Source organism: Lithobates pipiens, unplaced genomic scaffold (genome assembly GCF_037356315.1).
Source record: "Lithobates pipiens isolate NorthernLeopardFrog02 unplaced genomic scaffold, aLitPip1_a1.2 Scaffold_16, whole genome shotgun sequence".
Lineage (NCBI taxonomy): Eukaryota > Metazoa > Chordata > Amphibia > Anura > Ranidae > Lithobates > Lithobates pipiens.
Genome location: NW_027507748.1, coordinates 227,229,824 through 227,256,330, shown reverse-complemented (window position 1 = coordinate 227,256,330; position 26,507 = coordinate 227,229,824). Strand labels below are relative to the sequence as shown.

The window sequence follows — 26,507 nt, the reverse complement described above, 5'->3', positions numbered from 1 at the left end:
AATCAGAGTTGACTAATAAATTGACCATTCTCTATACAATTTCTAAAATTTAGCACTGGTGCCAAGAATTCTCACCCTTCAGAGCTATTATAATATTATATTTCAAGATATTTTTATCAAGACATAAACCATGCAACTGAATAAGCATATTTCATAATAATCTTACTAATTTTAGAATTGCTGCAAGATAGTTTATAAATAGAATGTGATAAAGACCTGGCTGATCGTGGACAGGTTCTCAGATTCTGTTTTGGCATTTTGGCAATATGTCTCTCTTTGAGTATATTCCACAGTCACCTTAATATGAAGGTTTGGAGCCAACCCAAAGTCCTGTCTAAAGGTCAAAGCAAACATATCTCTTCAAGGTGGCAGGAAATTTTTTTTTTTTTCTTCAGGGTTACCTTCAAGGGTACGGTATATCCCCTTTTCACTTTGCTCTTCACTCAAGCTTTTACAATATATCAACAAATGCACTTTAAAGCATTAGAGTTTACATACCATTTGAATAGGTGGATTTAATTGGAAACCTTTCCATTTTACTTAAGTATTGCAAGCTGCAATCTCACAGAATCTCTCTTTTTACATCACTTCCTATCAAAACACTTTCATGTTTAACCACTTCAATACGAGGCACTTTCCTGCCCAGGCCAATTTTGAGCTTTCAGCGCTGTGGCACTTTGAATGACAATTGCGCGGTCATGCTACACTGTACCCAAATGAAATTTTTATCATTTTTTTCCCACAAATAGAGCTTTCTTTTGGTGGTATTTGATCACCTCTGCGGTTTTTATTTTTTGCTAAACAAATAAAAAAATACCGATTTAAAAAAAAAAAAAAGTTTTTTTGTTTCAGTTTCAAAACTTTGCAAATAAGTACGTTTTCATCTTCGCTGATGGGCACTGATGGGGTTACACTGATGGGCAATGATAAGGCGGCACTGATGGGCACCGATGAGGTGGCACCAATGAAGTGGCACTGATGAGGTGGCATTGATGGACACCGATATGTGGCACTGATAGGCGGCACTGATGGGTGGCACTGATGGGCGACACGGATGGGCACTGATAGGTGGCACAAATTGGCACTGATAGCTGGCACGGATTGGCATGGATGGGCATGGATAGGTGGCACAGGTGGGCATGGGTAGGCAGCACAGGTGGGCATGGGTAGGTGGCACAGGTGGGCATGGATGGGCACTGATAGGTGGCATGGATGGGCACTGATAGGCGGCACAGATGGGAACTGATAGGCGGCATTGTATTCTAATATATTGTACTAATGGATGCCAATCAGTGCCAATCAATAATGCATGCCAATCAGTTATGCCCATTGTGGGCACTGATTGGCATCCATTATGGGCACTGATTGGCATCCATTGTGGCACTGACTGGAATCCCTGGTGGTCTAGGGTGGCATACCTTGTCCTGGGCATCCCTGGTGGTCTGGTGGCGTCCCTGGTGGTCCAGTGTGGGCATCCTCGGGGGGGCTGTGCTGATAATCGATCAGCACAGACCCCCCCCCTGTCAGAGGAGCAGCCGATTGGCTCTCCTCTACTCGCGTCTGACAGACGCGAGTGAGGAAAAGCCGATCACCGGCTTTTCCTATTTACACTGTGATCAGCCGTGATTGGACACGGCTGATCACATGGTAAAGAGTCTCCGTCGGAGACTCTTTACCGAGATCGTAGTTGCCGGGTGTCAGACTGACACCCCGCAACAACGATCGCCGCGATGCGCGCCCCCGGGGGCGCGCAGCGGCTCATAATCCTGATCACGTCATATGACGTCTGGTCAGGATTATGCAACCACTTTGCCACCGTCTATTTGTTATAGGGCGGGCGGCAAGTGGTTAAATTGTGCAACACCTCATTGGAATGCCTTATTTAGATTATTTGTAGTTAAGATTAAATCATGTTCAATCAAATTTTGTGTTAACGTCAATCCCGCTGGATTGCAAGAAAAAAAAAACTGTGTACCTGGCTTTAAAGGAAACACGAAATGTGAGCTATGTGATTTGTAGCTTAACCGCAGAGTGATTGACTTTCTGCAGTGCTTGGGTCTAGCAAAAGAATGGCTAGCTTCAGGAGCTAATTAAGTTATCTAAGGCAGCTGCTGGTCATCAAAGCCCACTAGTGATGTGTAGCTGCATAGACAAGCATTGTAGCCAGCTACAGCAGTACATATGTAGCTAGCTGCAACGTGCCCGTGATTATAAGAAAAGAGATTTGTAGCTGATAAAAATCATTATTTTCAAATTTGTAGTGTGACATGAACCTTAAGCTGGTCCAGGAAGCAGTATGTCAAAGCAGTAAGTAGCAGAGTAATCTTTGTAACGAGAAAATGTGTGATTAGCACAATTTGGCTTGCATAGATTACAAATGCTTTGGTAGTTAAACCAGTAAAGACATATGGAATTTGTATTAAACTGTGCAATTAGCTGTTTGAGTGGAATTCCATTTAAATGAAATAGGGAAAGAACCTCTATAGGGCAACAATTGAACATGAAAATCTAAGTGACTACTACAAGCCGTGCATATTTGATAAATAAAATACAGATACGTTTGTGAAAATTCTTTAATGTTGCCTACCTCCCCAGGGTAATGGAATATATGGCCATATGCTTTTTGCAAATCATTACCTTTTTCCCCCTGTTAAAATACATTTCTAGAATATTATCAACCTCCAGCTGCAGAGAGAGAAAATGGAGTACACATTTTTGATAGTGTAGTAATACTTGTGCTGCCAAATTGGAAGTGGATCACAGGGACTATATTTTTGCAGGAGCCCTGGAAACCATAACATTTCAAATGTATTTTACATTTACTAGCACATCAATCCCTACATATGCCCTACACAGGAGTTCAGTAAGGCAGTGGAGGGGGGTGGTTGTTTTTTTGTTTTGTTTTTAGTTATACCAAAATGTATGGCATTAAGCTTCACCCTACTTTATCTAAATGCACCTTAATCACTTATCCAATTCATGTGTGTGCCTGTGAATTTAAGACTGCCCATTTGAATACTGTTTTTATACAAGCCAAGGCAAGAGTGTTGTCAATCTAAATTATATAAAAATAGCATACATCGCGTTAAGAATTTATAGGCCAGGATTAGTAAATACTAACAGGTATTTTCAAGCCTATCCCTTAGGCCACAAGCATGTGTAAACTTTACCTGGAGATTCTCACGAGGAGGGAGGTATATAAAACAGATGTTACCGATCTTTTACATGTATGTGCAGAAATTTTTTTTTTCATTTGTTTGGCTTAAACATGGGACTATTATATTGAGAGTGGCATCCATGTTTAAATAAGGGGGCTGCAAAAATGATTTCTTATGAAAAATTAAACATGGGGAGACATGGAGAGACATGTTATAAATTCTAGATGAATAGTGGGGGGGGGGGGGGGGCACCAACTATAGTATGATTGCTATAAAATTCAGTTTAAGAAGTGTGCAAAAAGGACACTAACAGAGTCCAAGGAGTAAAGGATGCCCCTCAGGGCATGATCAGTCCTGGGGTAGTCAGATGCTGCTCTGCGGGCTCTGCTGGGCAGTTGTTGAAATAGTGGATCTTGTCTCTGGCTGTCTGTGTAATCCAGGATGACCGGCCTGGAATACGGAAGTCAAAGTGGTGTCACTGGTGCAGGGCGGGTATGAGAGTTTAGGATTATCAATTAGGAGAGGATACAGGCTATGCCCTCTGAGCTCACAACTCCTTCTAGAGGCCAGTAGAAGGAGCTGTGAGCTTCAAGCACGTAGCCTGTATCCTCTCCTCAATTGACAATCCTCACCTGTGATGCCCGCCCTGCACCAGTGATAGTGACCGGCCAGTGGAGCCCGCAGAGTGGCATCTGAGTACCCCAGGACTAATCATTCCCTGACGGTCGTCTTTTACTCCTTGGATCAGTGCTGGCTGGTGACGTTTTAGGATGGGTATACAGCTCATGGTATACAGATCAGGGTATACTGCTAAGGATATGCAGATCAGGGCATACCGCTCCAGGTATGCAGATCAGGGTATACACTCCACTTGTAGAACAGGGCTCGAGACCCCCCGCGGGTCTTGCGGCCCTGACCTGACACCAGTCCCCCAGGCCCGTGGGCCAGGTGGCTCTGACGGCACCCCCCGCAGGTCTTGCGACCCTGACAGCACCCCCCCCCACGGGTCTAGTGGCAGCTCTAACCTGACAGCAGCGCCCCCCAGGCTCGTGGGCATGGTGGCTCTAACGGTAGCCCCCTACGAGTCTCATGGATCTGACAGAACAGCAGCCCCCCAGGCTCCTGGCTGTGATGGCATCCCCCCATGGGGGGTCAGGCATTTACCACGGGGCTGTGCTATCATCTCCAGGTGCTCCTGCCTGTGTCTCCACCAGAGCAGCAGTGGCGGTGGATAGAGGTATCCTTCCTCCAGTCCAGCACGTGTCTCCTCTTGCTGGCGCTTTAGCCAATTGGGAAACAGGTCTCACTGATCTGCCTCCTGATTGGCGAGGAGGAACGTTAGTGTGAAAATAGTGAAAATTTATTCGCTATCATCACACACTTGCGTGGGATCAGGGCACACTCTCTGCACCCCAAGCCCACCCTATTTTAAAGCCTATTAGAGCCTCTGAGAGCTCTAATCAGGTGCGTAAAAAAAAAACTCCCATCCCGTATGGGAGTCCATGGATTTGGCATTCTGAAAAGGGCCGGGCGTATGGATGGGGGGGCGGCACCCGTGTGTCCACAATGTACGAGCCGCCACTGCCTCCAACACCAGAAATATACCGTGTTTCCCCGAAAGTAAGACAGTGTCTTACTTTCTTTTTATCCCCAAAAGCCCCACTATGTCTTACTTTCGGGGTATGTCTTATATTGGAAAAAAATTGTCGAATTTTTTGTTTTAACCATAAAATTAACATTTATTAACAACCTGAACAGTATTGTATTCACCACAAAACAGTTTTATAAAAGGAAGTGCCAAGAATGTCTTGTTACAACATTGCATAACATGTAAAACAATGAAAAATGGTAAGAACGAACAGTGGAATACTGGAGGATAAAACAGATTTATGTGTGATACAGTACCACCTGTTGTATTTAATCCAGTGTGACACCTGCTGATACCCACTGGGTTACATACAGCAGATGATACCCCAGTATGCCAGTGTGTATGTTTTACTGATGTATGATTAATACTGTGTGCATTACCGTATTTTAAGCAGGAGGCGGCAGTGACAAGTGCAGGGGACGGCGCGGTGACGTATGGAGAGGGGGACGGCTCAGGCGTGGGCAGGAGGCGGCGCTCATTAAGATCAGAGGGAAATGGCAGACGCGGCGACGTATGGAGAGGGGGACGGTGCGGACGTGGGCAGGAGGCGGCGCGCAGCTAGATGAGAGGGAGGCGGCAATACCCCCGTGTTTCCCCGAAAGTAAGACATATGTCTTACTTTCGGGGTACGGCTTATATTAGCCGACCCCTCTGAAACTCCCGATACGTCTTACAATCGGGGGTGTCTTACTATCGGGGAAACAGGGTATTTAAGACCTCAACAGCAAAAGTGGTAAGTGCACAACTGTGATTGTATTTTTGTTTATATATATATATATATATATATATATATATCTGTATATATATATATATAAAAAAATAAAATAAAAAATAAAAATAATTCCCCCCTCCCCACTACCTGTCGGTCTCCCTTTTCTCATTTCTTCCTCTCTCTCTATCCCTCCATCTAATCCACTACCTACTCCATCCACTTTTCTGTGTATTTTTTGGTTTTCTGCAAAGCTTTCCCTTTTTCCCATATGCTGTTAAATCTTTCTACCCATCCCTCTTGGTGTAACCATTTTTTGGTATTGTACCTTTCGCTTTATTCAGCAAAATGGGATTAAAGTTCTCTTATGTTGTTTTTTTGAACTACTTGTTTTATGGAATAAACATGTCCATGGATTATTTGATATCACTTTCCCTATAATTTCTCCTATATATTGTTGGATCTCTTGCCAATATTGCTTTACTTTTTCACAGTTCCACCACATATGGGTAATGTTGCCTGTCTGTTTACATTCTCTCCAGCATAGTGGGGATTTATCTTTTTGGTATTTTTTTATTTTTTTCAGGTGTTATATACCATCTCAGCAAGCACATCCTTTAATTGTGCATTTCCTATCCAATTTCCAAAAAATGTCCATTTACCAGGTAAAAAAATATTTGTCCCAGAAAGTGCAATTAGTGGTGATATTATATATATATATATTCCCATTTTTCCTTCTTATAAATTATATCTCATACTTTAAATACATTTCTTGTCAAATCATGTGTGCCTTCATCCAGTTTTCTATACTTTTGCGATATCCATATATTTTTATCTAACTGTGTTCTACTGTGTGCTTTCCATATCCACCCATCTTTTTCCATTTTTTGTTTTTGCCCATTCTATCATCCATGCCATTATTACTGCATTATATCTTTTTATATCTGGTGCTGCTAATCCTCTGTGCATTTTATCCCTACTTAAGATCACGTATTGTACTATTGGCTTCTTATACTGCCAGATATATCTCAAAAACATTATTTTAATTGTTCTAAAAAAGACCCAGGGAAGTGTTATTGGTATCACTTGAACTTGATATACTATTTTTGGGAGTATTACCATTTTTAACATGTTTATCCTTTCTATTCACAACAGAGGGCGTGTTGATACTTTCTTGATTTCTGTTTTAATTTCATTGAGCAGAGGGATATAATTAGCTATATAATAGAGTACAATTTCCAGATGGATGTTGTCAATTTTATTTCAAGATAATTTAATTCTTTCCCCTTCCGTGTAAATGTAAATTCCCATTTTAATGCCAATACTTCCTTTTTACTTTATTTATACTTAAGATTTCTGATTTTATTGGATTCATCTTAAAATGTGAAAGTTCTCCATATTTTTCAGTTCTTTCATTAAGTTGGGAAGTGTTATCCTAGGTTTAGCTATATAAAACAAAATGTTGTCGGCATTTGCTGCCACCTTATGTTCTTTATCTCCAATCCTTGCCCCCCCCCCCCCTTCTATATCTGCACTATTCCGGATGGTTGCCAGAAAGGGTACCAACAATAGTACATATAGAAGGGGCAACAATGGACATCCTTGTTTTCTTCCATTAAACATCTCAAAAGATGATGACATCCCAAGTTTTCTATTTTATCCATCATAAATTCCCAGTCTACCCTGTTAAATACCTTTACCGCATCTATTGACAGGAGTAGTACTGGGGATTTCCCACTTCTCTCCTTTTTGTGACATTAACAGTGTTCTTGTCCCATTATCTTTATCTTCTCTTCCCAGTATGAACCCCATTTGGTCTCCGGCATTCATTTTTTAATCTTCTTGCTAGTACTTTTGCAAAATGTTTAGTGTCGGCATTTAACAATGCTATTGGTCTATAGTTGGAACATAGTGTGACATATTTTCCCTCTTTAGGTGTTGCCATAATATGTGCCCATAGTGATGCTCTCCTCCTTACCTCCCCCTCAGCCAGGCCGTTTAGATATTTGCATAGTTTTGGATTAAGTTGTTCCCTGAATTTTTTTTTATAATATCTTTTTGTAAATCCATCAAGTCCTGGGCACTTCCCTACTGCTGTACTATTTATTGCTTTTCTAATCTCCTCCTTTGTTATTGGGTCTTCCAAGGCCTGAAGTTTTCCCATTGATACTTTGAAAGTAAAAAAATATAAAAAGTCCAGAACTGTGATAAGTAAACAGTAGGAACACATTTATACAGAAATAAATATGTTGATCTTTCAGACGAGAAGATGTATTTAAAATGGGGATTATGCCATATGCTAGTTTTACTGGAGCTTGCAAAATAACACACTTAGATCCCATTGATTCTGGCACAGAATCCAGACAGTACACAAAGATGTGGAGTGTGTGGCAAGCTTTGACCTCTGTGTCTATTACAAAACTTAACAGCACATGCACAGCCAAGTATCTACAAGTCATGAGCTTAATTACCATTTATAGGCAAGAAATTAAAAATAACAATAATTAGAGGACACAAACAGCATGATGGGTTACCCAAAACTCCATCTATTTTCTTTTTAAGTCAACAGAACAAATAAATTGAACCTCCCAACAAGTTTCATAGAGTGCTGAATATAATCGCAGTAGCACTGGTCTACAAAAAACTTGCAATTTAAACTGAGTCTAAACCAGAGCAGGTGTTCAAAGTAGCTAATCAGGTTTCATCCTTCAAATGAAGCAAGTTCAAGTTTCTGTAAACTTATCTTTATATATGGGCATCCCTAATCATGTATTAAGTGTAGGAAGACTTTAAGAATTTTTTAAGATACAGATGTAATCTCTGGGTACAAAATTAGGATATGATGTATTTCAGATGGTAACATTATGGGGGTTTCCCAATAACATGCATCAGTCTTACTTCATCTGAGAGCCTCAATCTATATTTCAAGCTGAGAGTAACAAACAAAGGAATATGGAAGTCTGTAAAGCAGGTGAAGTGATACTTTATTTAAATAATGTAAGAATCCCTACATGTAAGTTTATGTTTATTAGTCTATAGCTGTACTTTTATAATAATAAACTCCCTTTTATAGGCAGCATTTATGATGCATGCAGGGGCAGACTGACAACTCATGGGGCCCCCGGGCAATAGAAGATTATGGGGCCCCCAGGCAATAGGGGAAGATTATGGGGCCCCTGGGCAATAGGAGATTATGGAAGGCCCCAGGAAATAGGATATTATGGGCCCCTGGGCAATAGATTATAGGACCACACAGTATACACACCCATACATATAGTATAAACACACAGACACACAGTATACACACACAATGCACAAAGGTACTGGAGAGGCAGGGCAGCTATAATCTTGGGATTTTTTAAAATACACAGATTTTTACATACAGTCCCTGGTTTTATTGAGGCTGGCAACCCTGATGGGGCCCCTTAGTGGCATGGGGCCCTCGGGCAGTGCCTGAGTACCCATATGGCCAGTCTGCCCCTGGATGCATGCACCTTTAAAATTAAATTAGTATTAATTCAGTTCCCCTGTTTGCACAGGACAAGTTCTTTTATATCCTCCAGCAGTAAATGCTAGCCTATTCTAAATCTATTCAAACATTATTATATTGCTCTCATTCAGCCCTGTGGCTTGAACTGGAGAAATCACTTGTTTCCCCTAACCATTTTAAACAGTGTGGATGGAGGAATCTCCCCTGCCCACTTATGTATTCAGATAGCCGCACACTCGTGATGATCTGTATACCTGCTCTGCATTTGAATTTTCCACCCAACTCCTTCCATTTTCAATACGAAATTTGTCAAGCCAAGTTGGTGCCTATAAACCCATCTACAGCTTGAATTTAGGCAATTTCAGCAGGGATTGGCCAAAGTTTAAGCCATGTTTAACCGCTAGCCGACCAGCAGCTGCAGTTATACTGTGGCAGGTTGCCACGGCTGTGCAAATCGCCATAGCTATACGTTGCTCCTTTAAGACGTCATGGCAGGTGCGCACACGTGCCCGCTGCGTGTCCCCGGAGCCGATGCGCGTTCCCGGCGGGAGCAGTGTCCACCGGGCACCCACGATCGCTCGTAACAGAATGAGAATGCCGATGTGTGTGTGTAAACACAAATCTCGGTTTTCTCAGGGGAGAGGAGACAAATCATGTGTCCCTACTAAATAGGAACACTGATCAGTCTCCTCCCCCAGTCTGTCCCATCCCCCTACAGTTAGAACACACCTAGGGAATACAGTTAACCCCTTGATCGCCCCCCTAGTGTTAACCCCTTCCCTGCCAGTAAAATTTATACAGTAATCAGTGGCTATTTTTAGCTCTGATCGCTGTATAAATGTCAGTGGTCCCAAAATATTGTCAAAAGTGTCTGATCTGTCTGCCGCAATGTCACAGTCCTGATAAAAATTGCAGATCGCCACCATTACTAGTAAAAAAAGAATAATAATAATAAAAATTACCACCTGCCCCACCCTATTGGATTGTAAGTTCTTCTGAGCAGGGCCCTCTTAATCCTCTTGTATTTTATTGTATTGTAACTGTATTGTCTCCTTTTATATTGTAAAGCGCTGCGTAAATTGTTGGCACTATATAAATCCTGTATAATAATAATACAATAATAATAAATCTATCCCCTATTTTGTAGACGCTATAACCTTTGTGCAAACCAATCAATATACGCTTATTGAAATTGTTTTTTTTAAATATGTAGCAGAGTACATATTGGTCTAAACTGATGAAGAAATTTTTATTTTTATTTTTTTGGGGAATATTTGTTATAGCAAAAAGTACAAAATATTGTGTTTTTCTCAAAATTGTCACTCTTTTTTTATTTATATTGCAAAAAATAAAAACCGAAGAGGTGCTAAAGTACCACCACCAAAAGAATTCTATTTGTGAGGAAAAAAGGACATACATTTTGTGTGGGTACAACATCACAGAATCACGCAATTGTCAGTTAAAGCTACATAGTGCCGTATCGCAAAAAATGGCCTGGTCAGGAAGGGGGCAAATCCTTTAGGGGCTGAAGTGGTTATCTTGCATGATCACTTTTGAATACAAGACTGCTGAATGGGCATGAGGTGCAATTTAAATGTATTCTCTTCAGTCAAAGCAATATGGCAGAGGTGAATAGTTCCCTTTTAAAACAATTACTCTTTTACACTGAACTCTAATATTGTTTTGATCCAACGACTCCCACATATGACAAGTTAAGTGTCATTTATATTAAGTATCAAGACTACAGGTTTTAGAATGCCACACTTGTAATTGTAATTAGATTGTAATCTCAGTGAGTAGAGGGACGAATGTACAGTATATGTAAAATCCTGCATAAAATGTCAGTGCTATAATACTTGTAGTAAATAAATGATGCGAGAACCCAGGGTCAAGTACAGCGTTCAGCTCTCTAGTTAACCTAAGTGACAATTTAGTCTATGACTGTATAGACAATTCTGGGACAACATACTTTTGATAATTCAGCTGCCAGCTAAATACAAGGCATAAGGGAGGCATGTAATACCTTATTTTAAATCCAAAGGTTAGAAAGACCAGACATATTTTACACAACCAGTCTGCAGTTCCCTCCCTTGTAACTCTGTGCAAGAGGCAGTGCCCTCTAAGCTATTTCCATTGTGAACTCCCTATTTGTATTTGTTAAAAAGGCTCGAAACCAAAACCCTAGTCCCACATCTAGCATTAAAACATTACCAGCTGTAAGTGTATGAAGGGTCACTTGTTATAAATGGACCTTCTGGCAATAACTTGATTTCAAAAACCGAAGACAGGCATTTTCGTTTGCCAAACAGTCATGGATTAATGGGAGGTTACAGTGTTTCAATGTCCTGGGCAAGGGTGCTAGTATTCTTTATGAAAACTAACAGAAAGAAAAGATTGCATTTACAATAAATCCTTTAGGCTACCCTAAAGAAAAGTTACTTCGAAAATTGATATTCTTTATGAAAAGTAAAAAAAAAAAAAAAAAGCCTTATTGACAATTAATCATTTTACCTAGCCTTAGGGCTCATTCACATTATGTCTGATGGCCTATTTTTTTTTTTCGCACTGGATAAACTAAATGAACTGCTGGAGCACATAGATGTGATGTACTGGATGACACCACATGTCACCACACAACAGCTCAATACATCATTGCTGCTGTGCAGTGCCATGAATGAAGTGTCTACAAGTCACTTCGATAAAATTGAAGAATAAAACAAGCAGTGTGATGCTCTGTATTGTGCATCACACTGTTGCCTACCAGAACCAGCACTGACACTAACTCACTTGGTAAAATGCTGCATTTTGCAGTGTAGGCTTGTGTAAACATAGCTTTCAAAAAAATAAAAAGTAATTTCTAAAATGTTAGGTTCTCCTTTTGGAAATCTTATGTTTTTTTATGAGAAGCAATGTAATTGTCCTTTCTGTTGCAACAAATATACAGATTCTCATCAAGGGAGCTGGAGACCCTAGGTAAGCGTCTGCAGGCACATCCCCTTCCCCTATTGAGACATAAATATTCCCACTACTGTTGCATGGTCTATGCATGGTTAACTTTCTAACATTTGCTGTTTTAAATTGTTGTATGATTTTCAATGTACACTTTTTGCTCTTACTGTTTGTACACTGTTCTTCTTCATAAATAAGAGACATTATGGAGAAAAAAAAGCGATTTTTCAAGTAAGCTTACAATGGATAGTCGAATAAAACTATTGTTTGCAATGAATTTTAAAGGGTAAACATTTGCATAAACCACATGCCATTAAAGCAATCATTTTTTTCAGCTTTCCATCTCTTAAATCTTCTACCCATGTTGTTTTAACTTTGGATAGTAAAACATTTTTTTCTGCCAGTAAATACCTTATACAGCCCACTTCCTGTTTCTTGTCTGGTCATTAGCTTAGGCTTATGACATCATGCACAGCTCACTCTCGTGAGAGTTTGCCAGGAAGGGAGGGGGGGTGAGTCATAAGAGGGCCAATAAAAGCTGCAGAGCTGTTGGTGGGTGTCTTTGTAAATCCAGGAAGTGAATAGGCAGCAGCTTCAGCTGCCCACAGTTAAAATGTATGCAGCCAGACCTTTTAACTTTAATTTTTTAAGAGGTTTTTATTACAAATTATGTGAGCAGACTGCAGTTCCTCTTTAAGGCCTCACTGGTATGGAACACATTGTAATCGAAGGGGAATTTTCCATGCAGATATAGTAATCATTAAAAAAGCCTCAGAAAATAAAACACATAAAAATAAATGCAACAATAAGTGAGAAATCTCAGAACTGACTATAGCATGAATCATTTGCTAATACATACATTGACGAAACTTTAACTATATTCTCTTCATCCTGCTTGGCCATATAGAGATTGGCCAGGCCAGGAGTAAATTTCACACTCATGGCATCCCCTTTAATTTGTATTCAGTATAATAGTTGTAATCAAACTAAAAATAATTTCTTGCTATTTCAAATGTTTAAGATTACATCAAAAACAACACCTGTGGCTCCAGTAAGTTACTTTTTTTCCACAAACGGCATTTAGCAACTTTCAATCCCTCCATCTGGGGTATATTGCTGTATATGGAAAAAAACAACCGCAGCAACTAAAATATAATGTTCTTTACATGAAACCCTCTGCAGGATGTTAATCCTCAGTTTGTACACATTGTTAGATGGTCTGTGTTCTCTACAAAACTGCACAGATGTACCGGGCATTATTCCTTTTGGGGGAACCACATATTGATGCCCCTTCATTGCCTAAACACTAAACCCTGCATATATATATATATATATATATATATATATATATATATATATATATACATATCCCCACTACCTTCATTTAACTTACCATATCATTTGCATGTATTCGTACCTAGTCGGTTTCTCAACAATGACTACCACCCAGTTGTAAAATATTCTACACCCCATGCGAGTCCAGTAGCACCGGTGACTTAATGACTCGTGCCAGTCCACTGCTCAGGCCAATACGTATCGAGTCGAGTTGATGGCATGAATGATTCGAATCCACGCCACTTACTTACACTTCAGTCAGTTCTGAATCTAGTCCCACCAGCGACATAACGACCCAAATCCTTGGCTCTACATACCATATCATTTCAAGCTTACTGGCAGTGCAAGTGTTAGCAGGCCGAATATATGTCAATAAGCTACAGATCGCAACATTTCTACTTAGAATACCAGACTGCAGCTCCCCGCCCCAGTACACCCTGGGTGTTCTGGTTCACAGGTTTGTGCCAACACAGAAGGGACCACGCTATCGGTTACCTGGCCAGTCACCTTTTGGCTCCCCTCGGTTGCCACGCGTTCTTTTGAGTTTTCAACTTATCTTATCATATGCACTTTCACTTTCCCTATCTTTTAGCCAAAGCCATGTCGCAGGCAGACAGTGAAGACTTCACCTCTGCCCCTCCATCACCCTCTGTGGGTTCAGAAAGCAGCGGCACTCAACCTCCCAGAGCTTGGACCACCCCCAAGCTCACAGCATAACTTTTAGGCTGCTATCCCCTCAAAATAACTCAACACACAGCCATTAATGTCTAAATCACTGGCAACAAAAGTGAGTACACCCCTAAGTGAAAATGTCCTAATTTGGCCCAATTAGCCATTTACCCTCCCTGGTGTCATGTAACTCATTAGTGTTACAAGGAGTGAATGGGGATCAGTTAAATTTGGTGTTTTCACTCTCACTCTCTCATATTGGTCACTGGAAGTTCAACATGGCACCTCATGGCAAAGAACTGTCTGAAGATCTGTAAAAAAATATTTTTGCTCTACATAAAGATGGCCTAGGCTATAATAAGATTGCCGAGTCCTTGAAACTGAGCTGAAGTGCGATGGGCAAGACCATACAGGAGTTTAACAGGACAGGTTCCACTCAGAACAGGCCTCGCAATGGTTGACCAAAGAGGTTGAGTGCACATGCTTAGTGTCTTATCCAGAGGTTGTCTTTGGGAAATAGACATATGAGTGCTGCCAGCATTCCTGCAGAGGTTGAGGGGGTGTGGGGTCAACCTGTTTGTGCTCAGACCATATGCCGCACACTGCATCAAGTTGGTCTGCATGGCTGTCATCCCAGAAGGCAAGAAAGCCAAAAGAACAGTTTGCTGAAGCCAGAAGACTTAGAACATGGATTACTAGAAGCATGACCTGTGGTCTGATGAAACCAAGATACACTTATTTGGTTCAGATGGTGTCAAGCGTGTGTGGCAGCAACCAGGTGAGGAGTACAAAGACAAGTTTGTCTTGCTTACAGTCAAGCATGGTGGTGGGAGTGTCATGGTCTGGGGCTGCATGAGTGCTGCCGGCACTGGGGAGCTACAGTTCATTAAGGGAACCATAAATGCCTGTACTGTGCAATACTGAAGCAGAGCATGATTCCTTCCCTTCAGAGACTGGGCCGCAGTATTCCAACTTGATAACAACCCCAAACACACCTCCAAGGCAACCACTGACTTGCTAAAGAAGCTGAAGGTAAAGGTGATGGACTGGCCAAGCATGTCTGCAGACCTAAACCCTATTGAGCATCTGTCAGGCATCCTCAAACGGAAGGTGGAGGAGCGCAAGGTCTCTAACATCCACCAGCTCTGTGATGTTGTCATGGAGGAGTGGAAGAGGACTCCAGTGGTAACCTGTGAAGTTCTGGTGAACTCCATGCCCAAGAGGGTTAAGGCAGTGCTGGAAAATAATGGTGGCCCCACAAAATATTGACACTTCCGGTCCAATTTGGACATTTTAAATTAGGGGTGTACTCGCTATTGTTGCCAGTGGTTTAGATAATAATGGCTGTGTGTTGAGTTACTTTGAGGGGAAAGTAAATTTACACTGTTACACAAGCTGTACACTCACTACTTTACATAGCAGCAAAGTGTCATTGTCACATCAAAAGATATAATAATAAAATTACAAAAATGGGGGATGTACTCATTTTTGTGAGATACTGTATATATTTTGCAAGTTAATTAGAGGAATGTTAGAATCACTTTTGAATTTTTTTATTGTTTCCCTGTTGTAGATTTCCCCTTGCTTCCTGTCTGGTAAAAGGTTTTCCCCAGAAAAGAAAGTGAAAGAGAATTAACAGACTACAGTATATTATGATTTTACCAGATTTAACAGACAAATTCTGTATAACATTTCTATATAAAATAAGCATTACACAGCTTACTACAAAACACCACCTATCAATACACTAGTAGGGGCATATCAGAGTTTAAAATCCTTTAACATAAAGACATACTGTTGCCTACACTGCACATACCTCTCCAAAGGGCGTACAGTAGCTTTCAGGCCTCTCCATTCCACATGTTGAGGAAGCTCTTAGGAGATTGGTTCTTCCAATCAATAGGTCTCCTGCTGCAGGGTAGCATGCTCCGCGAGCACAGTCTTGTTGAGCATTTGCAAAGGACAGAAAGCCTATGAAAAGTAAAACCATGCATTTGTCCAAAAGAATGAATATGTTATGAACATTACATTAAGAAATTATAAATGACTGATGTAAAAAATAAGAACTGTCACCTTCTTCAAAACTGACATCATTTTTATTTAAAGTGGTCTTAAACCTAGGCTATGAAAAATGCTCATTACATGAGAGTGTTCATAGTTACTAAGCCACTAAAGCATTTGTTTTGTGTAGAGTGAAATATACCTGGTTGATCCTGTCTTCAGCTGTCCCTCCTATATTCTCTATGTCCCTACTGCAGCCTGAGATTGTGTAAACCAGCTGCTGCCCTCCACTGAGCATGCTAAATTTCAGTTCCCTTCCTTCTTTTTTCTTATATGTGTAGCCCACATGAGTATAGAGTCACACATGTGGTAAATGATACTCCCCTCCCTCCTTTTAACTCTCGTTAAACACTACGGGATGGGATATAGTATGCTGATTAGCAAGTGAAAAAAGAAGCCTTGGATACAGATGCTGTCTGAACAAAATAAAAGTTAGTGTCAGTCATGTCTGACTCTGCCTACACCATATTAATGCACAAAAAATACAAATGTAATGTTTAACCGCTCCTGGACCTCCCCAAGTACAATTACTACGGCAGGGCGGCCTGAATGCAAAAAGTCACATACTGTATGTGATTCTGTGCTGCGATTGCTGAATCACGGATATCTCTTTTCCTTCAGTGTGACACTGCCCCACACAGTTAGTAAACACCTCCCTAAGGAACATTTAACCCTTGGATCATCCCTGGTGTTAAACCTTTCCCTGCCAGTGCCATTTATACAGTAATCAGTGCATTTTGATAGCACTGAACGCATTATTGGTGTCACTGGTCCCCAAAAAGTGTCACTCGGTGTCAGATTTGTCCACCGCAATGTCGCAGTCCCACTAAAAATAAAAGTCCCTAAATCTAGCCTTTAGTTTGTAGACTTTATAACTTTTGCGCAAACCAATCAATATAGCTTTATTGGTATTTGTTTTTACCAAAAATATGTAGAAGAATACATATTGGCCTAAACTGATAAAGAAATTTGTTTTTTTACATTTTTTTATATGTATTATAGCAGAGTAAAAAATATTATTTTTTTATTCAAAATTGTTGCTCTTTTTTTGTTTATAGCGCGAAAAATAAAAAGCGCAGAGGTGATCAAATACCACCAAATGCAAGCTCTATTTGTGGGAAAAAAAGGGACATCAATTTTATTTGGGTACAGCATCCCATGACCGCACAATTGTCAGTTAAAGCGACGCAGTGCCATATTGCAAAAAATGGCCTGGTCAGGAAGTGGGTAAAACCTTCTGGAGATGAAGTGGTTAATAAAGATTTATAGGGAGCTGTAAAAAAAACTGTTATTTGATATTTTATAATCTAATTTGAATTGCTCTTTTTTAATCATGCGACTGCCACAGCACCAATCAGAGCTGTGCAGACACAGACTCATAGTGTAGACAGCATACATCAACGAGTAGTAGAAGCCCCTTTCCCTGCAGATGACCACACAACAGCGCTGCAGGAATAAGGTACTTAAAGGATTTAAAAATAAATAAATACAGTGGCATAATATATATGATTTATGTGAATGAATTATGGAAATTACCACTTATCTGTTTAATATCACTTTATTATTGACTACTAATGGCACTTAATTTTAGAGATTGTAAAACTAAAACTGGAGAGTGCAAAATTTGGTGCAGCTCTGCATAGAAACCAATCAGCTTCCAGTTTTTTTTTTTTTTTTGTCAAAGCGTAATTGAACAAGTTCAAGTTAGAAGCTGATTGGTTACCATACACAGCTGCACCAGATATTTCACTCTCTAGTTTTAGTAAATCAACCCCACTTCATCAAGTAAGGCAGCATAACTGCTCCCACTGGGGCAGGCAAGCTGTACATAAGACACCACCATCACCAAATGCCTTCATTTCCTATAGACCACATGCTCACGATCATGCTGGGCACCATGAGGTACCACTTTTGTGGTCTTTTAATACATAATACACCATCCTATATCTGGAAAACATGCATGCTGCAATCAGCATAGCTGCAGACCTATTGTTTGTAATCTCTTGCAATTGAGACAGCCTAGCGTGCCAGGCTTCACATTTCTTTTTACTCTATGTATTATTGTTGTAAAGAAATCTGTGAAGTCTTTCATAACAAACATTACCTAACTTAACATTTACTAATGCACCGAATAAAACGCACACACAATGAGAATTACTGGTACAAAATAATCTACCCTGAAGGGATAACAAACAAAGCAAGGCTTACCAAAAAGTACAATACACAGCCACATTCTTTGTTCTTCAGCACTGCACACCTGTAAGTGAAAATTGTAAATGTGAATGTAAAGCTTTGGAATTCAAAGCACAGTCTGATTTTTTTTTTAATTGTTCCACATGCAAGGATTTATTGGGAAATACAAAAAAAGGAATTAAAGCCCAACTGAACTTTTATTTACTATTAGTAATTTTAGACTGCGTAAAAAAAAATGTCTGCACACTGGAAACGTGGCCCACTGCACTCACGCACAGCCCAGCTGTATGGAGCGCCAACAATCTAACCTTCACTCCAATCCACAGTGCTTCAGTCAACATTGATGTTCAAGTGTGAGCATTGCTGATTGGATCCCAGTAGCTGGGACTGTGTATCAGAGCACTTGATGACCAGACAACGACGCTCTTTATATGGCAGTTTTCTATACATATATAGTTTTTATATACAGTCATTTATGTTAAAGTACACACAAAGTAAACACAATAATAATGAAAAAATAAATAAAAAAATCTTTACTTTTTTTAAGCCAGCCTGACTGCATCTCACTCTTAAAACATAAAGGTTCATTTGGGCTTTAATCTGAACATCACAAAACCCCAACATTAATAATGATATGTCTAATAAATAAGAATCTGATTAAAGCTTAGGGTGCTTTGTTACAATTCCTGGACCAGTTGGCTTATTTCTAATTGTCACATTTTAGAAATAAACATGATTTGTGGCCAACATTGAAGATATGATGATGTTACTCCCATGTACATTTACCCATAGACAGGAAATACTGTAACTATATATTTAAGATATGCCACTGATTTCCAAAAACTATTGACTATTCAAGAAAAATCTTGTTATATTCAATTATTACACTGTTACATCTTTGACCAACATACCACCTATATCTATTTAGGCTGTCCAAACCCTGGCTTGTTTTGGTACAGGACTAAAAGAGAATTTTCCAACTGACCTGACTTCCAGCTGACCTTATTGGGGTTAACCTTCCAAAATATACACAGCTTCTATTAAAACCCAAATATATGTCCCACAAACAGAAACAATACATTTTAAAGGAAACACATCTCATATTTTCAATAACTTGACCAATGTAACCCTAACAGCTGATTTAAAGTAAATATGCCTTTGTTTTACAATTGCCTCAAAGTTTTAGATGTTTCTTGTACATGTCTCAAAATCAACACTAAAACATAATATAATACCATGGATTTTAAGAAAGTAAATCATATTCTGTAGAATTATCACGTGCAGCTTAACTCTAATAAATTCAAGTAATTCTAAATTATTGATATAAAAGCTAATTCTATAAAAAGCTAATAAAAACATATAAATTGTTGTTCAAAGCAACTGATCGAACTTAGAACTTTTTTTTTTAATAAACTCAAAACAAAAATCATTAAGCTTGAACTTTTCTTAACTTCCTGTCCCAGGGACCATACAAAATGTGGGGAATTTCTTAAAGTGGTTACACACACTATAAGAAAAATCTAATGCAGGTTCTAGCCCTGCCAAAATCTATCCAAAACTGCCAAAACATTTTGGCTGGAGTTTGACTTTCACCATGGTACAGTTTATATTTTTGGTGGGGTTAGGCTTAAAAATATTGTCATGGCAGTACACCTTGACATGTCAGTTATATTTGAAGTGATTCTAAAGGCAGAAGTCTTTTTTATCTTAATTCATTATATGCATTCATTTAAAAAACCTTACAAGTGCAGCAGCCCCCCTAATAGTTACTTGAGCGCCATCTCGATCCAGCAATGTTGCACAAGACACTCGGTTGTCCAGGACTCTACCTCCTGATTGTCTGAAACACACAGCGGGCACCAACTGCTCCTGCTGCTGTCAATCAAAGTCAGTTAGAAAATGAGGAAAGAGAGGGGGGCTGAGCCGCAGCTCCATGTCTGAATGGACACACAGATCAGCGGCTCGGCTTGGGTGCCCCCATAGCAAGTGGCTCAACAGAAGGGGCCAGGAGCGCTGGAAAGGGTCCAGAGAAGAAGAGGATCTGGGCTGCTCTGTGCAAAACCACTGCACAGAGCAGGTAAGTATGACATGTTTGTTATTTTGAAATAAAAAAAATAAAAAAACAAGACTTTAATATCACTTTAAGAGCTGATGGTGAGGGCAACTGAAAATATTTCTGCTCTGCTTAGTTAAAATCAAATTAGGCAATGGACAATTTGCAGTCATCTATGCCACTAGTACAGTTTGTGGCAATGAGGTAATATTTTTAATTTACAAGAGCACATCAAAGTAATGCGGTCCCTTATTATATTTTGGGCCTTTCTTGCTTATTACCTTAGGTGAGATCACCCAATGTTGTAAATATACTCTTTTTGTTCATAAATAATTTTCTCAAAGCATAGATATAAACGTTATTTGCACAATGATGAGATATATGGCCAACAAACAACATCTTATCAGTTTTTACCATATACATTACTGTAGTATAAATGAACATACATCCAGTATCGTGTTATAGAACAGTGCAAAGCGTAATGTGAAATCAATCTTCTAACTATTCTTAACTAAAAAGGGTTACATCTCCTCTGGGTTATTGAACTTTGCCCATCATCAATTTACTTTGCACTTTCTTGTTAATAAGCCTAATAAACCTTTGGTTGCATATATAAGACCAATGGGACTAAATAGTTTTCTTGGTTTAATATTTTTTCCTTAGAAATAATTTTTAATGAAATTTGATTCCTTTATGTATAGTATTAATATGATTACTAGCTAATTTTATACTAATTACCATTACCGTACAGATCACTAAAAATATTCTTCAGTCATTAACAGGTTTTCTCTTATAAGTACCTGCAAATACTGTTATCTTTAAGCCCTGGTGCACTTGCAGGAAGAAACATATACAGATTATTTTCTCTCAATGTACATGAAGAGAAACATCGCTGTATGCTTTCAGTGGAAGATTTCTCCCTTTATACAAAAATCAGCCTTAGGTAAATAAAATGTACAGGAGAACTGTGCACAGCTTTCAGCATTGTTGTGAGACTCACCTTGACTTTCACTTTCCTGATATCCAATTCTGTGAAGTTGTTTCCTCCTCCACCCCAAATCCCTACTGTAATGCTCCTTCTTGAGCTGGGTTTTTAAAGCCAGGTACACCTACAAGTCTACGCAGTGTATGTGATAAGGGTGTGTGTCAGTATCCTCATTAGACATACACACCCAAACATGGTTACTCATCACATACCATACCTTAGACACAGCACGCCAGCTGCACAGGTAAAGCTCTATGCACAGTACATTATCAAGCTACTAAATCTCAGTCTGCCCAAGATGAGACTGCCAGCCTTTCTGGCACCGTGACAGTTAGTTATTATGAGCCTAACACTCATCCACAGGTTTGAACAAAACTGTAACACTTAGGAGTTACCCATAACTTCTGGGAGGGGGCCTGGCATTGCAGTATTGCTTTAACATCTATAGATTCTACAGTACTAAGAAGTTAGTGACCTGGTGTGAATTTTAAGCTCTAGCTAGAATTTTTTAACTCTTTTTTTAACGCTCAATAAAAAAAAACGTCTTTGAAAGATTACTAATACATCCGCTATAGATTTATTAGCCAATGGATGCAGAGATAAACATCTTTGTGTAGATGAAGTGCAGGAACCTTTAACAGCCAATAAGAAGCCATTTTTGTTCATGTAACTTTAATTTCATTTTTTATTATGTAGCAAGTGCTTACCTTGCAGCAAAGGTTAGGATACAGGTGACACAATTTCTCCTTTAAATGGTTTATGGAAGAATACTCTGCAGTTACAATAATATGGAATTCTTCTCCTTATTTACTTCTGAACAACACAGTAACTATTGTATAATAAAAAAAAATGCAGAGCAATGGTGCAGAGCTTACATATGGGAGGTTGCACAAGGCTTAGGGGCCCTCTGTGCCCATGGTGGCTGATAAAATCTCTGGAGAACACTGTGTCCATTTTGATTGCCCCCAGAGTCCATAGCAGAAAACACATTAGTCCTTTGCCAGGCTCCCCCCTAGCCCCAGTAACGAAAAATGATCTTGTGATATCTTTGTTTACTACTGTCAGCTAACCAGGAAGTGATTGTGTGATCTCTGGATTGTCATCTGCCGCCCAATGGTGCAAAGGCACTGCTCCCCAGGTACAGTGGCAGCCGCAGTCACTTACCCACCTAAAATTACAATGTTAAAGCTGAGCTCCAGGGAAACTAAAAGTCCTCCCTTGTAGTGGGACTACACCTGCACTGCAAGGGCTAACTATTTGTTTATATCCAGGGGACCAGGTAAAGCAGCTTTATTTACCAGATCCTCCACTCCTGCAAGCTCCTCTGTGCTGTTAGCTAGACTGATCTCTTCAGCCTCTTCCCTGAGGTCAGATGCCCCTAACATCATAAAAAAAATATGAAAAACTGAAAAAAGTCTGCACTAGAAACCACTGAGTGCAGCTTGCAATCTAGGCTGATATGAACAAAGGGTATCCCCTCTCAGAAGTGTGGAGAAAGAAGCTGACCATATGAGTGACACAGCATACAGTGTTGGGGTTTACAAAATATTTTATTATATAATAGATTAAAAGGTCATATTAGACTCTGGTTAGAGACAGGTCATCTAATGACAAGCTTGGTGTATATCAGATAGTCACTGAAACAACATGGCCAGTCTGTATGGCAACTCAGACATAGACCAATGGTCACAAACAAAACATAAAAATAAAGAACATTGACACATAACAAATAAAACATTCGTCCAGACACCAGATGATCAAGGTGGCCAAGCCATGGTGAATCGCCGTACGGCTACTTAAATAACAATGATAAATATATAGCTTAACCATCTGTGCAGAGGTCCCTGAGTGCTTGAGCCACTAGAGGGTGGGGAGATGGTGGGTGGTGAAAGTGGGGGGAGAGAGAGATGGAGATGAGCAGTCACTGGAGCCTCATTCATAGGGGGAAAGGGGGAGCATGTTGCTGAAATATCTTCCTGACATGATAAAGAGTCCAAATCCACGAGTGGCTGATTACTACAATCCTACAGCATGAGATTGTGCTTAGAGGATCTCCAAAAATATATCTCATGTGGACAGACAGTGATACAATCAATGGCTCCTGTGGGGGAGTATGTCTAATAAGTTAATAATGCAGACAAGGCTAATATAGTTCATGTTCACCATAAATCGGCTATATTGCCATATAAATGGGGTGAATGAGCAGCTTGAAGTTCCGTCTATGGCGCTGGGATAATTAGCCGTCACTCTGTCCATATAAACCATGGGTTCGTTCTATCCGTATGGCAGTCCGGTAATTAAGCTTGTCCACATGGAAGGTTACCAACCAATACAAAAAAGTTATCATAGTGTAGTATTTATTAGGAAAAACTAAAATACAGCATACATCAAATGCCAGTACAGTCATTCACCTGCATAAAATCTAATTTGCTGAATGTATAAAAAAAAAACACTTGTCCACTAACATCAGTGGCTGTACATTACCCTTTGTTGATACAGTTGGACGATTCACTTCTCTGTGTATTTCACACTGTAGGTGGATCCATGTTCAGCACGCACTAGGAACGATGGTTCCCCCACATCTGCCGATGCATTACCTTACATTCATTCCCCAATCTCCACGGTCACTTCACCTTCCCAGGCTAACACTAGCTCCCTTCCCAGGACATGTTGAAAGTGGCCTCACGTGACCCTGAAAACCTTTTAATATATTATATAATAAAATAATTTTGTAAACCCGAACACTGTATGCCATGTCACTCATATGGTTGGCTTCTTTTCTCCACACCTCTGAATGGGGATACCCTTTGTTCATATGCAGTTCAGAGGCTAGAGTGATACTACCTCAATAGGTAAGCTGTGATTGTTTAGGGTATTATTAACCTCTTCCCGCCCGCCCTATAGCTGAATGACGGCTATAGAACAGGCGCTTTCATCCGGGAGGCCGTCCCTGGACGTCCTGGTGTTTACTTCCGCAATGTATGCCGCCGCGGGCATGCATCAGGAAAGTTCTGTGTTTGCCGTGTCCCCGGAGACAGGCAAACACAGATCGCTGTAAACGGCCAATCACAGCGGCCGTTTACAGCTCGATCGGCGTGTCCAATGTGAGATGATCGTGTGACAGCGTGTGAGAGAGGAGAGATGAACGGCTGCAGCGGCCATAACTAGGAAAATAAAAAAATAAATTAAAAAAGGGCCATCCGCCCCAGTGCCATCCTCCCCCAGTGCCATGCTCCCCCAGTGCCATGCTCCCCCAGTGCCATCCACCCCAGTGCCATCCTGCCCCAGTGCCATCCTGCCCCAGTGCCATCCACCCCAGTGCCATCCACCCCAGTGCCATCCGCCCCAGTGCCTTCCGCCCCAGTGCTGCCTGCCCCCAGTGCTGCCTGCCCCCAGTGCCACCTGTTAGTGCTATCTGTCCCCAGTGCCACCTGTTGTCAGTGCCATTTGTCCCCAGTGCCATCTGTCATCAGTGCCACGTATAAGTGCCATCTGTCATCAGTGCCACGTGTTATCAGTGCCACATAGTGCCATCTGTCATCAGTGCCACATATTAGTGCCATCTGTCATCAGTGCCATGTATCAGTGCCACCTGTCAGTGTCATGTGCCATCTGTTGTCAGTGTCACGTGTCATCAATGCCACTTATCAGTGCCATCTGTCATCAGTGTCACGCGTCATCGGTGCCACGTATTAGTGCCATCTGTCATCTGTGCCACGTATTAGTGCCATCTGTCATCAGTGCCACGTATTAGTGCCACGTGTCAGTGCCACGTATAAGTGCCACGTATAAATGCCATCTGTCATCAGTGCCACATATTAGTGCCATCTGTCATCAGTGCCACGTGTCATCAGTGCCACGTATCAGTGCCATGTGTCATCAGTGTCAAGTGTCATTGTCCTGGTGCTCCAGGGCCTTCAAAAGTGTAATAGGTAGTCAAGTTAAGCCGCGTACACACGGGCGGACTGTCTGGCCTACTTAGTCCGCCGAAACACATTTCAGCGGACAGTCCGCTCGTGTGTGGGCTTCAGCGGACTTTTTCAGCGTGCAGTCTGGCGGACTAAGTATTTTGGAATGTTGGAAATACTGTCCGCTGGACTCGCATTTCGGCGTGTGTGTGCCAGTCCGCCGTACTTTTGAAATGAGCGGACTTTTCCCGTCCGGAGAAAAGTCCGCTCATTTCGAGCGGGTATCCAGGTAGGCGGGGCCCGCGCCTGGTTTGGACTTAAAGGGGAACCCCAACCCTGAAAAAAATCGGCGTGGGGGTCCCCCCCAAGTCCACAACACACCCTTGTCCGAGCACGCTACCCGGCCGGCCAGGAAAGGGGGGTGAGCGAGCGCCCCCCCCTCCTGAGCCGTACCAGGCCGCGTGCCCTCAACATGGGGGGGTGCTTTGGGGAAGGGGGGGCCGCGCGCCCCCCCCACCCCAAAGCACCTTGTCCCCATGTTGATGAGGACAAGGGCCTCTTCCCGACAACCCTGGCCATTGGTTGTCGGGGTCTGCGGGCGGGGGGCTTATCGGAATCCGGGAGCCCCCTTTAATAAGGGGGCCCCCGGATACCGGCCCCCCACCCTATGTGAATGAGTATGGGGTACAATGTACCCCTACCCATTCACCTGTGAAAAAAGTACAAAAAAAACACAACACAGGGTTAAAATATTTTATTGCACAGCTCCGGGGGTCTTCCGTCTTCGGGGGGTCTTCTCGCCGGACTCCTCCGCTATCTTCTTGTAGCTCTTTTGCTAGCGGAGGAGTCCGGCTTTCTTCCTCGCCGCCGGCCTCTTCTCCCGACTTCGGGGGTCTTGTCCCCCCTCTTCGGTTCTTCTGCCGGGCCACCGCGCCTTCTTATAGCTCTTTTACAGGCGGTGGCCTGGTCTTCTGTCGCCGCCGTCGCCGCCGCCTTCCGTTCTTCTTCTTCTTCTTCTCCAGGAGATGTTGCCTCGACGATCTCTCCGGCCGGAATGCCAGGGACGCGCTCCGCTGCCACTTATATAGGGACAATGGGGCGGTGTCACATGGGGACTATGACATCGTAAGGGGGCGGGGTCACCATGTGACCAACCCATGTGACATAAAGCCATGTAACACCGCCCCATTGTCCCTATATAAGTGGCAGCGGAGCGCGTCCCTGGCATTCCGGCCGGAGAGAGCGTCGAGGCAACATCTCCTGGAGAAGAAGAAGAAGAAGAAGAAGAACGGAAGGCGGCGGCGACAGAAGAACCGAAGAGGGGGACAAGACCCCCGAAGTCGGGAGAA

General features: G+C 41.4%; 1 protein-coding gene across 3 annotated transcripts in view; it reads right to left on the bottom strand.

Annotated features, from left to right (window-relative positions):
• The window catches only part of LAMB3 (laminin subunit beta 3), a 135,304-nt gene extending 113,753 nt beyond the window's left edge, over window positions 1-21,551 (bottom strand). The window contains exons 1-3 of one of the 3 annotated variants that reach the window (XM_077481156.1): window positions 21,468-21,551; window positions 18,228-18,276; window positions 15,775-15,929 (exon numbers count right to left, since the gene is read on the bottom strand). In XM_077481156.1, coding sequence (XP_077337282.1) covers window positions 15,775-15,929; window positions 18,228-18,252 — 180 coding nt within the window. In that variant the 5' untranslated portion in view covers window positions 18,253-18,276; window positions 21,468-21,551. The other 2 variants (XM_077481155.1, XM_077481157.1) reach the window with 2 other exon arrangements.
• Between the last annotated feature and the right edge of the window lie 4,956 nt (window positions 21,552-26,507).